The sequence below is a fragment of the Peromyscus leucopus genome, chromosome X (assembly GCF_004664715.2).
Source record: "Peromyscus leucopus breed LL Stock chromosome X, UCI_PerLeu_2.1, whole genome shotgun sequence".
Lineage (NCBI taxonomy): Eukaryota > Metazoa > Chordata > Mammalia > Rodentia > Cricetidae > Peromyscus > Peromyscus leucopus.
Window position 1 is genome coordinate 68,467,956 of NC_051083.1, and position 13,951 is coordinate 68,481,906.

Genomic DNA, 13,951 nt, shown 5'->3' on the forward strand with positions numbered 1-13,951 from the left:
AGAGAGAGAGAGAGAGAGAGAGAGAGAGAGAGAGAGAGAGAGAGAGATTTTGATTGATTCTGGAGCAGGTTTGTGTTAGTTAGACCATTGGCTTAATTCAACCAGGTCATCTCCTTTTAATAGCTCTTTGCCCACAGCCTGGTGAAACCTAGACCAGCTCCAAAAGGATGTTAATCCTGGTCTTAAAATAGTGACATCTGTTGAGACCCACAGACTGCTTTAGCAACTGGTCATTTCAGTGCTTCTTCTGCATGCGATTTTAGCAAAGAATATAGTACTTTTATCATGAAGACTGGAATTGCTGCTCTTGTGGCAGGAATTATTGGTGCTGTTGGCATTATCTTATTTTTGGTAGCATTTGGAACTGAATATTGGTTACTTGCAACAGAGACCTGTGGAAGTTTTGACTCTAACAATGGAACTTTGGATATTGAAGAAGAGGTAACTAGAAATCTCATGTATTCTTGAAAAATTGTGGGACTTTAAATAGTTGCCCATTAAAGGATAGTTATATTCTCAAAAATCTATATATATTAGGATTATTCTTTGGGACTTAATTTTGTTAAAGTTTAGTTTTAAATTTAATAATTTTTGTTTTGAGTTGATTCAGAGATTGGAGATTTGGAATCCAGGATAAGCTGAGAAGTATGGAATCCAGGTTGTATGGATACTGTTGTGGCTTTATTTTCACACTAAAACATATTGATTTGGATGATTAATTTACAAAATATCCTTCTTATGATTTTCAAATAATTTTGCTGTTTAAAAATAATGTAGAGATTTGAGGAAGAAAACAAACCAAAAATTCGGTCCAGTTAGTAAGTAGATTTGAAGGGTGTTTCTCCAGAGGAGCTCTCAGAAGTAAAAAATCATTTTCATTTCAGGACAGCTGAAAACTCATTTTCACTGTTGTGCTGTGACTGTAGTCCAGTATGAAAGGGTATTTTATGGAAAAGTTTACATAGGAACCAAAAACTTTTCTCCATCTTCAATTTCAGGAAATTCAAAGGCAATTAATATTATAAAACAATACTCAACACCCATTGCTAAACAGTGCTTTTTGTCCTTGCAAAGTCTTCATAAGGAAAGTGCATATACCCTTTAAAGTGATTTTCCAGTATAGAAGAAAAGCTATTGTTCTTAGGAAAAACAACAAACAAACAAAGAAAAACAAAAAAGAAACCTGAGTATAACTCACTATGAATCAATGTGGGTAAGGAATATGTTAATTCCGGTCCCAGTTCTCAGGAAATTGAGTTTGACCTCCAGTGCTATCATTTGTTGTTTTTGTATGATTTTCCTTTCCAAAGGACTTCCTTCTAAAGATATTTTCATTCTAAAGAGATCTTGGAATACATTTACTTTTCTTTGCTTGCTTCATGTTTCATGAAATATAGTCTCTCAGTACACCCCAGGCTACTATCCAACTGGTGATCCTCTTGTCTCTACCTCCTGCGTCTTGAGATTGGAAATGTACACTTCTATGACTCTAAAGGAATGCAATTATAATGATGGATTCATTGTTAATTACTGAATTAATTCACTGGAAAGACAGTTTTGGGGGCATACTGGCTTGGTTTCTCTGATAGAATATCATCTAGGCTGCAACATACTGCATTTAAACTGTGATTAGACAGTGATTGTACTCCCCAGGAAACAATAATTGACAGCCATGAACAACTCTTGCAGACACTCAAAAGAATGTTATAACTGGTTATCATATTTGAAATCATCTAGGCCTATTAGTAATAAGTATCAGTTATCTCACTCCATATCTATTTTTTTAATCACAATAAGATTATTGTATTGTTTACCAAATCCATTTAAAATCTACAGTATCTTGTACATGGACTAAAATGTAATTGGATATGAGTATTTGTTATTGAATGGATTTTACCATTTTCCTCTGGTACGGAATGTACTTGAACTCACAGAACTTGAAACTGAACAACCAAAGCATAGAAATTTTTATTTCATAGTCTCATGTTCTACCCATCATTTCTCAGTTATTTTATTACTTTAGGATATATGTAGTATTGTCTAAGTGCACAGACAATGAAAAAAATCAGATCTGGACTGAATGGTCTATAAACAAGAGCTAATTACTATTGAATTTGTTAATTATTTAATGATTCTCCTATCTATATAGTACTGTATTTATAAGTCATCAAAACATATGTACTTAATAATTAGAAAGAAAATAAGTTTGTATTTTCTAGACATACACTTTGTAGCATGACTATTTTAAATTCATGGAATAATTTCTACCAAATACTGATGTATAGTCACCATCAAGGGATTTAATTAGTATATTAGTAAGCTTGTGTTTAAATAAATAAAGAAAAAAACCTTTATGGATGATGCTGTTAATTATTATTCTGGACCTTCCCTGTAATGTTTTCTTGTTGAGAATAATATTTATAATAGCACTGCTTACAAATAAAAAAATGATGAAAGCAATGAATTAAAAATAGCAAATTATTAGAGCTTGATGTATTCCTTCCGTTATCTAATATGGAGTTACATAGGATGGGGAATTTGTGTTTTACTTATATGGAGCAAGCAAAAAGCAATATGAAAACTATGATATTGTATATATATTTTTATCTCGTCTCCACAATATAATAGTGATAAATAAGTATAAATTAAGACACACGGAGAGAAATATGTTGATTTATAGCTAATATTTTATTTCATATTGTTTAACTATTTCTTCTTACATTCTCTTCTTATGCTACACAGCTAATCAAAGAGGATTACATATGGAACCAGTGAAAAATTTTATCTATAGCTACTTTTCTGTTTGGTCATTTTAAGTGTAAGGCTTCTTCAATTATACTATGTGATAAATTTTGTAGCCTGTGGTTATTTGAAACTTACTTTCCTATGTTTCCCTTCTCAGAGAGTTTAAAACAACACAAGTAGGTCTAGCATCCATTTTTTTCAAACATTTTTATCTTAAAAGTTCCTCGTACTATGTGATAAAATTATGCATATGTAAATTAGGACTGAAAGCCCTTATTCCCAGCAATTTGGAGGCAGAGGCAGGTGAATCTCTGTGAGTTTGAGGCCAGCCTGGTCTACAGAGTGAGATCCAGGAAAAGCGCAAAGCTACACAGAGAAACCCTGTCTTGAAAAACCAAAAAAATAAAAAAAAAAATAGGACTGAAGAATGTATCTGCTATACAGGCATGGGATTTGGAGAGCTATGGAATACAACCTATAAAGAGAATAAATCCATAAATGATATAAAACAGTTACATTATTTTGGATCTACTAATATAACTCATTTTGTGGTCAGCTGTAGTTTCCAGCTTTTAAAAAAATAAGGCTTTCTTAATGGCACTACAAGTTAAAATATTACACCCATCTTTACACACACAAAATAAACCATTTAATTTATGTACCAAAACAATATGGTAAAGCATCCTGAATATTTAAAAATACATTTAAAAACTACAGTATTAATTGAATTGATATCTCTAAAGGCTTATAGTAAGCAATACATTTTTAAAGCATAGTTTATAGTTTTAATGGTAATAAAGTAATAAACTAAAGCTCTCAAAACACATCTTTAACGACAAGCCTTTGTTCTTAATCTGACCTTTTTATTTATACTCTAAAATAAGTAAAGCTTGACTGTTCACCATTCACCTCCCTAATCACACTACCTTGAAAAATTCAGACACTTTAGCTTCATTATTTTTCAGTGAATTTCAGTTCTGTAGAAAGTTTGTTTCATCTCATTAATCTAATTTTGAAACACAAATTTTGCCAATTCCTGATCACAACTTACTGATCGTTAGCATAGAAAATCCTGTGCTATGATTTATAACCACAAATTATAGTATAATGGATCTTAAGGGGACATGTAGAAACATTTATACCACTTGAAGAAAATTTAAAAAACTAGGTTGTATCTATTTATACCTTCATGGAACAATTTGTTTACTTATATTATCCATTTTAGAGCATTAATATTACAATAATATTATACAAAGTAAATGGACTATGCCTTGGGTTTTAATAGGAATTAGGTGCACAGGAAAATTTAGTTTTCCAACTTAAACTGCCATTGATTAGGTGTTCAATCTATGATGCATTTTGAACATGCTGTAAGACAAATACTGTGTACCCATTTTCACTTAATTTTAAAATATATATTTTTTTATTCTTTGAGAATTTCATACTTGCGTACAGTGTATTTCTGTCATATTTACTCACCCTTCTCTCTTCAGCTCCTTCTGTTTATGCCTCCAATGTTTCCTTCCTAAACTTCATGCTCTCTTTCACACCCCCAAAGGAAACTAACTCCTCCACTAATAGTCATCAACTGTCAATAGCTCCTCAGCTTAGAGTGACAGCCCATTTGTCCATCTCTGTAGTCAAAAGTTTTCTCTGGTTCTGCATGGCCCTGCAGTCCTGCTCAGCTCTGCAGTCCTGCAGTTGCTTATAAAATAATCACTCAGTGGCTTAATATTATTTATAACTTCTTGTCCATTAGTTCAGACTTATTACTGACTAGCTCTTACACTTAATTTAACTCCTAATTCTTATTTATATTTAGCCACATGGCTTGCTACCCTTTCTCAGTTCTGCCTTGTCATCTTGCTTCCTCTCTGTCTGGCTGGTGATACTTGACTCCTTCCTTCCTCTTCCCAGCATCCTCCTAGTCTGCTCACCCTGCCTATACTTCCTGCCTGGCTACTGACCAATCAATGTTTTATTAAACCAGTGTACAAGAGCATTATCCCACAGTATATCTCTCATCTATGATAGAATGTTGACTCACTTGATCTTACGAAGATAACTATGCGAGTTTTTGAGTGCTGCTTCACCTCAACCCTCCTCTATGTCTTGCTGTTACAACTTTTTTGTCTCCTCTTAGGCACTGTTCGCTGAGTCTTCTGGGGGTGGCATATGATACTGATGTCTCATTTACAGCTGAGCATTCCAAAGACACGTATTCTCTGCACTTTGACCAGTTGTGAATCTCTGTATTAACCACCATCCAGTATATGATGACACTTTTCTGACAAGGACTGAGAACTGCACCAATCTATTAATATGGAGATACAGTATTATTTAGAGAAAAAATTGATACTATGTCCATTTAGCTAAATAATAATGGTAGGTTCATCCCTAAAGTGTATGAGATCCCCAACTATGTGTACTTGGCCAGATTTAGAGTATCATGTGTGAGTTTCCTCTACAGAGTAGGTCTTAAATCCAATCAAATCCTATCAGAGAGCAGTTGGTTATCTGCATAATATTCATGCCACTACAGTACCCATGGGAATAGCTTTCCAGGCCAGTTGTTCTCACAACTTACAGTGTTCAGAGCTGTTTAAGACTGTTTATGGCCTTCCCCCTCATGTAGCCTATGTATCATTTTCTGGATAGTTTTCTATGAAAATTAGTCAATAGGGAGGGAGCTTCCAGATCAGTGGCAGCATGATTTCTGTAAGTGCTGTGACCAAAGTATTTTATATCTTCAGCAATAAAGTTTTACCATCAAGTTCTGCTGCTGGGTAACTAAGAACACATCCCTGGACCAACCACTTGAGGGGACACTTGGCACTGGACTTTTTATTCAGCAACTTATGGCTTCTGGGATGAGCATTATCCTCCATGTAGGGTAACTCAAGTCATACGTGTGTGTGTGTGTGTGTGTGTGTGTGTGTGTGTGTGTGTGTGTGAGAGAGAGAGAGAGAGAGAGAGAGAGAGAGAGAGAGAGAGAGAGAGAGATTTATACAATAGTTCTTTCCACATGGAAAGATATTACTTATAAAACTCATTCAAAATGAAAAAAGTACGATGTACTAAGAAAAAATGAATTATAATATTCAAGTCAGCAAGATCATTAGTTGTACACACTGGTATAAAGAAAATGCTGAAAAGCATATTCCAAAAATGCATTTCCTAACCTGTCATAAGTGGTATTCCAATATACTGTAGAATTCATGAAAAAAACCAAGTCACATGTAGTGATGTAATTTAAAATTTTAAATGTTTTATATCATAGTATGATGAAGATGTGAGAGACTATGAAGAAATGTCAGTGATTTACCATCATGAAGGCTTCTTCTGGAGATGCTGGTTTTTTGGAGATGATCCACAAACTTCAGTTTGGAGATACTGGTTTAGTGAGTATAAGATGTTATATGATGTGTGTGTTAAAAGTATGGCCTCACTTTAGCTTCAGAAATAATCTCTTTTAGCAACACTGTCCTTTTTTTTTTTGGAGGGGGGTTTCGAGACAGGGTTTCTCTGTGTAGCTTTGTGCCTTTCCTGGAACTCACTTGGTAGCCCAGGCTGGCCTCGAACTCACAGAGATCTGCCTGGCTCTGCCTCCCGAGTGCTGGGATTAAAGGCGTGCGCCACCACCGCCCAGCAAACACTGTCTTTTATCATGTATATTCTTTGGTATAGAAGACAGTTGGATTTTATTTATGTTTCTGGATTTTAACCCATCACTTTCTGCATGCTAAGCAAATGTTCAACAACCAACATTATGTAACTTATAAAACCAATTAGTAAAAGTGTGCTTAACTTATAACTGGAAACTCATCCATGTAGAAGGTTATTTGTAGCTTTGCATGCAACTCTAACTTGCTAAGTTAGAACATAAACATTCAAATTTTGGAGGCTTTTTAGTTTAATCTAGGATTAATTATTTTAAATAATATTATTTTAAAGTACTGACCAGGATTTTAATTGCCTGCTGAAATAATATTATTCCTTAGAAAAAGAGATTGCCATTGTGGATTTGTAATTATCTGTTACCATGAGAAAGTTACTTAACCATTCTTACCTTATCATCATGATTATTAACAAACTTTACCAACATTAATTTGATAGGTAACACCACGGTAAGGAATACATATTAAGCCTTGGCTTTTCTATTTATCTAGGTATACTTTCACTCCATCAAGCGAAACATCAAATTAATGACAGTTGATGAGTTAAACTTGAGGTAAATTACACAATTGAAATATGACCAAGCATCCTATCTATTTATTTTACTATTTTCAGCATAGCACAGCTTTTAACTCATTATACAATAATAATAGTAATAATAATAATAATAATAATAATAATAATATCAATATATCTGGTACCATAAATTTTATCACATATGGTTACTTATGTAATGCTAGAATATGTATATATTCTCGAGATTGATATAGAAGCACACTTAAGAGGCTTAACTTTCCTCAAGTGAAGCAGAAAAATGGATGGGGGAAGATGGTGAGGAGGGACTGCAACTCGTGGAGGAAGGAGAAACTGCAGTCAGGAAGTAATATATGTGTAGCTAAAGTTTTCTTGGTTCTGTTCAGTCCTGCAGCCTGCCACTTGGCCCAAGTAAAAACCCAGAGACTTATATTACTTATAAACAGTATGGCCATGGCAGGCTTCTTGCTATCTGTTAGTATATCTTAAATTAACCCATTTCTATTAATCTATAAGTTGCTATGTGGCTTGTGGCTTACTGGTACTTTTACATCTCACTTCCTCTATGTCTGGCTGGTGACTCCTGAATCCGCCTTCCACTTCCCAGAATTTGCCTCTCTCCTTATCCTGCCTACATTATACTTTCTTCCTGGCTACTGGCCAATAAGCATTTTGTTTATCAATCAATCAGAACAACACATTCACAGCATCACCAGCATATATGAGAGAAGACTAAATAAAAATAATTTTAAAAAGAGACTCTTCTGTAAATGGTCAAAGTAATTTTAATCTCAATACAATAAAATTCTGTTTCAGGACTCATCACATATCACATCATGGTCACTAGAAACAATCTATATTCTTTAATAGCATAATACATATCTGGAATAAAGATATAAACACATTTTAGAAATGCAGGAGAAAGTACGACTGGGAAGGAAATGTGACAAGAACTATTGCCATCATGAAAGCATTAAGTTTTTTGCATATCTGAGTAAAGAAGGAAATAAATAACTACATAGATTAGAGCCTGTATGAGAACTTGTTTTGCAAACATGAAGACCTGACTTCAAATCCTCACCATGTTAAAAGCTGGGCGTGCATATAACTTCAGTGTTGTGGGATATGAAGACTAGAGGATTGCTGGGCCAATTCTTAGGGAATGGAATTTCTAATAAAAAATGAATGTGATAACTTGACTCTACTGCTTGTACCCATGAATGATCAGAGTATGGAGCTTTAATGTTGGAATATACTCTACAAGACCTGAGGTTGATACCTGTCCCTCAAAACCCACTAGTACAATGAGGGCGACATTCAGGTCCTCTGGCCCATGTTCTTGTGCAACAGGTCAGATTTCCTGTCCCAGAATAAAGTTAAGTAGGAGATACACACTGTAAGTTTAAAGAGAAGTGAATGAAGGAAATACTTGAAATAGATATTAGGGAATTTCATAGAAAAGAGTGCTCTAAACCTTTGAAATATTTTTGCAAACCAATTTGAACGAGGCTGATAATATCCCAAGATATGCAAAATAATGACTAAAGAAGTTTAAGAAAGGAAGCTATGGAAGAGTTCTCCTGTGAACACAGTTAATTTTGAAGATCAGGAGAACATTACCTACATGTTACACTCTACCAACTCAGAAGCAATTAGAGCAAGAAGCAGCATAGACTTGAAATCCTTTCTCATTGTGTACAGACTCACCAACACAGAGATGAAGTATTACTGGCAAATGGGGCTTAAATACATTGTATTACCAAATCATGACAATAATCTTATGGTGGCCAGCCTGTCTCAAATTCTTTGTTTGACAGAAATGGCAAACTCATTTTGGATTCCAGCTCTGGTCTGATTTTTTTTTTTTTTTAAATCAAGTACAGTTATCTGTCTTTCAGTTTATTTATCTATCTATAGATACAAATATAGATACAGATATGGATATTCATGTCTTTCATCCCAAATTCCTGTGGTGTTTCTCATATAGTTTGTATTGATAAATACTTTTGGTAAGATACTGGTTACAGTTCCATGACAAAGCAAGAATATTAGTAATTATAATAAAAACATCTTCTTCCATACAATTTTCTATTGGCACAAAATTGGAGTAAGTAGAGTTTCCAGCCATTTCTGGGTTTTTGTGCCTACAACATTGAAAGATATAAACATTACTTGAGATATTTCAGAAACTTAACTATGGGCAAGGACAATATAAAATGGCATCGAATGTGATTCAATATAAAGAAAGCAGTAGAGTGGGTGCTTTCCCAGTATTTTCAGATGCTTTCACTTGAATTACATTTCAATTAGACTGCTACTTGGTATTCTTAATTGTTTGGAAGAAAAGGCAAATGAACTCCATTTCATACATAAAGATTTGGGAGCACAAACCTAAACAATGAAGTAGTCAAAATTATTCCTGATGTTTGTGAAAATGTATCTTTAGTTGGGTGGTGGTGGCACATACCTTTAATCCCAGCACTCACAGGGCAGAGGCAGGTGGATTTCTGAGTTTGAGGCCAGCCTGCTGTACAGAGCAGTTTCCAAGACAGCCAGGGCTGCTATAAACAGAAACCCTGTCTCAAAAAACCGAAACATAAGGTAACTTCATGTTCTTTATTATATTATGTCTCCTGAATTAGTGAGTTTGAATAAACAAAAATTACCATAATAGCCAATGTAGATTAAAATTTAATAGTGTATATTTATTTTACAAAGTTATAGATTTTATGATAAGATTTCTTTCAAACATAGTATGAATGTTGAACATAGTCACCCATCACCCTATCTTTCTCCCTTCTAGAAAGTTTTCTCTCACAAAGAGTACTGTGGGGGAATGGATTAAGGTTATTTTATATAGCCACTATGTATGTATTTTTACACAAGAGAAATTTATACTTGGAGCATGTGATAAATGTAAGAACCTTCAACACCAAGAAAATAATAATCCAATGAATAAGTGCACAAATAAAACAAACTGAGAATGAACACCAATGACCAGTATATTATATATATATATATATATATAATATATATATATATATATATATATATATATATATATATACATAAAAGTTCAACATCCTTACCCATCAGGAGAATGCAAATCAAAATGGCACTGAAATGAAATGCAAATCAAAATGGCATTGAAATTCTATATCATCCAGCCAGCGGGTGGCAGTTAATGCAGAGATTTAAAACTAATCAAAATGCAGAGAATAAGTGACTGTGGAATGTTCATTCCTAAAGAGGACATCTATATCACCCTCTATTTCCAGGGGTCAAGGAGCACTGCAGAAGAGGGGTCAGAAACAATGTAAGAACTAGAGGTCAGGGAGTAAAGTTTTCTGGATGTGAAGGAGATGTTGCACTCATAAACTCATAGCAACTGTGGCTGTTTGCACAAGACTTGCACATGATCAATCCAATCAGCATTCCAATGTGGCAAGGAGAAGACAATAATATAAACATGTATGTGGAAAATGATAAAGAATCAAAACATAATTCCAAGTGTGGGATATATTTAAGAAGTAAAACCTGCAAATTTATGCATAGATGGAACAGAGATAAAATCCAAAGGAATAGAAACAATTTACCAAAATTATAGCAGAAAACTTCCTAAACCTAAAGAATGAAATATACATTCAAATACAAGAGGCATTTAACATCCCAAATAGACAAGAAACCCTCAATGATGTATAATCAAGATGTCAAAAATACAAAGTAAAGAAACAATACTGAAAGAAAATTGAAAAAAGAAAAACCTTAACTCACATACAAAGGTAGAAATATCAGATTGCCACAAAAAAAGAAAGAGGAAAGACCCAAATCAAACAAAATTAGAGATGAAAAGGATGACATATTTTCAACACACTCTAAGAAAATCTAGAGCATCATTAGAGAATAGTTTGAAAACACCCTCCAAAAAGCTGGAAAATCTCTAAGAAATTGATGTTTTTATAATTTCACATGATCTACCACAATTAAATCCAGAAGACACAAGTAACTTAAATTTATTATAAGCAAGGCAACCAATGCTGTAATCAAAAATCTCCACAGAAAGAGAAGTCTAGGTCCAGATGGATGCATTGCTTAAGTCTAGAAAATCTCCAAGGAAGATCTATTTACCAATACTTCTCAATTTGTTCCACAAAATAGAAAGGGAAGGTATGGTGATACATATTATGGCAATATGTTTTACATTCAAAGAGACTAGGAATTTTACTAACCTTATAGCTGAGTTAAAACTATGCCTTGAAGTCACTTGAGGTTTAAGACTGCTGTGTACTCAGTTTTTTTTGTTTAACGGCTCCATTAAAAGAAACATCCTCACTTGCCTTGGTTTTCCCATGTAATCATTTCTTTGCAATGTAAGGCAATTTGTAGCTTTAATTTTAAGATATGCATTATTCCATGTCCCTGACCCAGAAAGCAATACATGTATGTATATATGTGTGTTATGATAATCATTTGCTAAAAATAGCAAACAGGTTAAGAGTGATCTTATACTACAAATACAGATGTTGAAAGCAGCATAAAGACATTACTTGATAAGGGTATGTTTACAGTACTGAGTGCTTTGGAGATAGCTGGGGTCAGTTGGAGTAAATAACTTAATTCCTTTTAAAATTCTGTTAAAGATTTCTATAAAGAAAGCCTCATTACTTCTCCACGTGGTGTTTTCTGTGCTGATTAAAAAAGAGCAAAGCTCTTTGTTAGGGAAAGGCAGATTCACAGTTATTCATCAGGCCGGCATAGGCAACACACAAACTCACAACAAGAGAAACAGTCATACATCAGGCATGCGTGTATGACAAGCCACAGGCAAGAGGAACAGGTCAGATTCCAACACTGGACATACTGCAGACAATCCAGAAACCATAAGTTACACAGAGACAGAATACACAAGGAAAGAAATGGATAATTCAAACTTGGGCTCATCCTTGATCAAATTAATTCAAGGTAAATTGCTGTGATTTCTTTCCTTAATGTGACACTGATGGATACTGGTGCTTCTAAGTCTATTTTTAATACATATAACTGTTGCAGGAAGTGACATTTGAAAATTCATTGTACAAAACCAGTATTATCCTGATACTAAAAGTGAGTGAAAACACAACAAAAAGAAAACTACACACCAATTTCCCTTGTAAAAATAGATGCAAAAACTGCAACAAAATATTTGTAAACCAAGTTCTGGGACACATCAATACATCATACAACAAGTGGGGTTCATCTCAGCGATACAAGGTTGATTCAATATATGCAAATCAATAAATATAGTATACCATGTAAATAAACTTATGGACAGAAACTGCATGATCATATCTATAGGTAGATAAAACCATTTGACAAAGTTCAACATGCCTTTATTTTTGATGTCCTGGAGACATTAGAAATAAATGCAGCATATTTAAAAATAATAAACTATATACAATAAATCAGAATATAGCATTATACTAAATGGAATGAGAAAAGAGTGGCTACTCTCATCTCTTTTACTCTGTGGTGATATTTAATGTGTGCTGAAATGTGATTTTACTTGTATATTAATAAATAAAGTTTGCCTGGAGATCAGAGGTCATAGTCAGCCATAAACAGAAGTCAGGCAGTGGTAGCACATGCCCTTAATCTGATCACATGACAGGCAGAGTCTCTGTGTGGTCAAGGACACAGCCAAGCATGGTGACATGAGCCTTTAATCCCAGTACCAACCATAGAGACCTGAAGGTCTGTATAGACAGGCAGTGATGAGGAAGTCGTGTGGTGGGGCTTAGAGCCAATGAGAAGGCAGAACAGGAAGGCAATAAAAGTTCAGTTTAGACAAGAAAAAGCTCTCTGGGAAGCGACTGCGAGGTGGTAAGCTGAGGCTAGTTGTAGCTCAGAAATCAGAAATTTACTATTTCTCTGATCTCTTTGGCTATTACCCCTGTATTTGGCTCTGTGTTTCTTATTTAATAAGACTGGTTTAGAAATTCATCTACACTACTAGTATAGTGCTCAAAGTTTTAGCTATAGTAATAAAAACAGAGACATATATGAAAAGGATAAAAACAGGGAATGAGTATGTCAAATTATTTAACCCTACACTTAAAAGACCCCATTGAATCTAGCAGAAAACTCCTAGACTTAATAAGCACTTTCAGTAAAGTTATAGGATACAAACTCAACATACAATAACAGTAGGTTTGATGTATATACTAACAATGAAGTCATAAGAAAGAAATTAGGAAGAATATTTCATTCATAATAGCTCAAAAATACCTAGAAATAAACCTAACTAAAGAAGTGAAAGACCTCTACAATGGAAACTTCTAGATGCTGAAAATGAAAATCAGAGAAGACAATAGATTCTGTGAAGACCTTTCATGTTTCTGGATTAGTAGAATCATACCATGAAAATGAGTATATTAGCAAACTTACATGTTTAATGCAATTTTCTATCAAAATTCTGATGTTGTACATCACAAAACTAAAGAAAGCAACCTAAGAATTCATATAGAACCACAAAAGCACACAAAAACCCAAAGAAATCATGAAGAGAAAGAGACTTTCATGTTAGATGCAGCTTAGATGATCTGAGTCCTATGTTCTGGTATGTGGCATCTTTAATAGGGCTTACCTTCCACCTCTGAGTAACAACCAACAAAACTGGATATCTACATGCCAAAGAATGAAATTAGAGCTGTATTCAGTACCTTGCATAAAAATTGAATCCAAGTGTATCAAAGACCTCAATTTAAAGCCTGAAACACTAAAACTGTCAGAAGAAAACATAGGCAATATCCTACAAAATATAGGTGTAGGAAAGGACTTTATTAATAGGCCTCCATTTGTCCAGGAATTAAGGCTAGTAATTGACAAGTGAGACCTCATAAAACTAAAATGCTTCTGCACAGCTAGGGAAACAATCAACTGGAGAAAAAAAACACATAAGGAGATAATCTTTTGAACTATACATGTGACAAAGGATTGAGATCTAGAATATGCAAATAAT

The 13,951-nt window shown here is 34.1% G+C and overlaps 1 protein-coding gene across 1 annotated transcript in view; it reads left to right on the forward strand.

Moving 5' to 3' along the window:
• The first annotated feature begins 213 nt into the window (after positions 1–213).
• Positions 214–13,951, forward strand: part of LOC119086606 (transmembrane protein 182-like) — a 116,335-nt gene continuing 102,597 nt past the window's right edge. The window contains exons 1-2 of the mRNA XM_037198786.1: positions 214–441; positions 6,026–6,146. Coding sequence (XP_037054681.1) covers positions 286–441; positions 6,026–6,146 — 277 coding nt within the window. The 5' untranslated portion in view covers positions 214–285. The remainder of the gene's footprint in view (positions 442–6,025; positions 6,147–13,951) is intronic.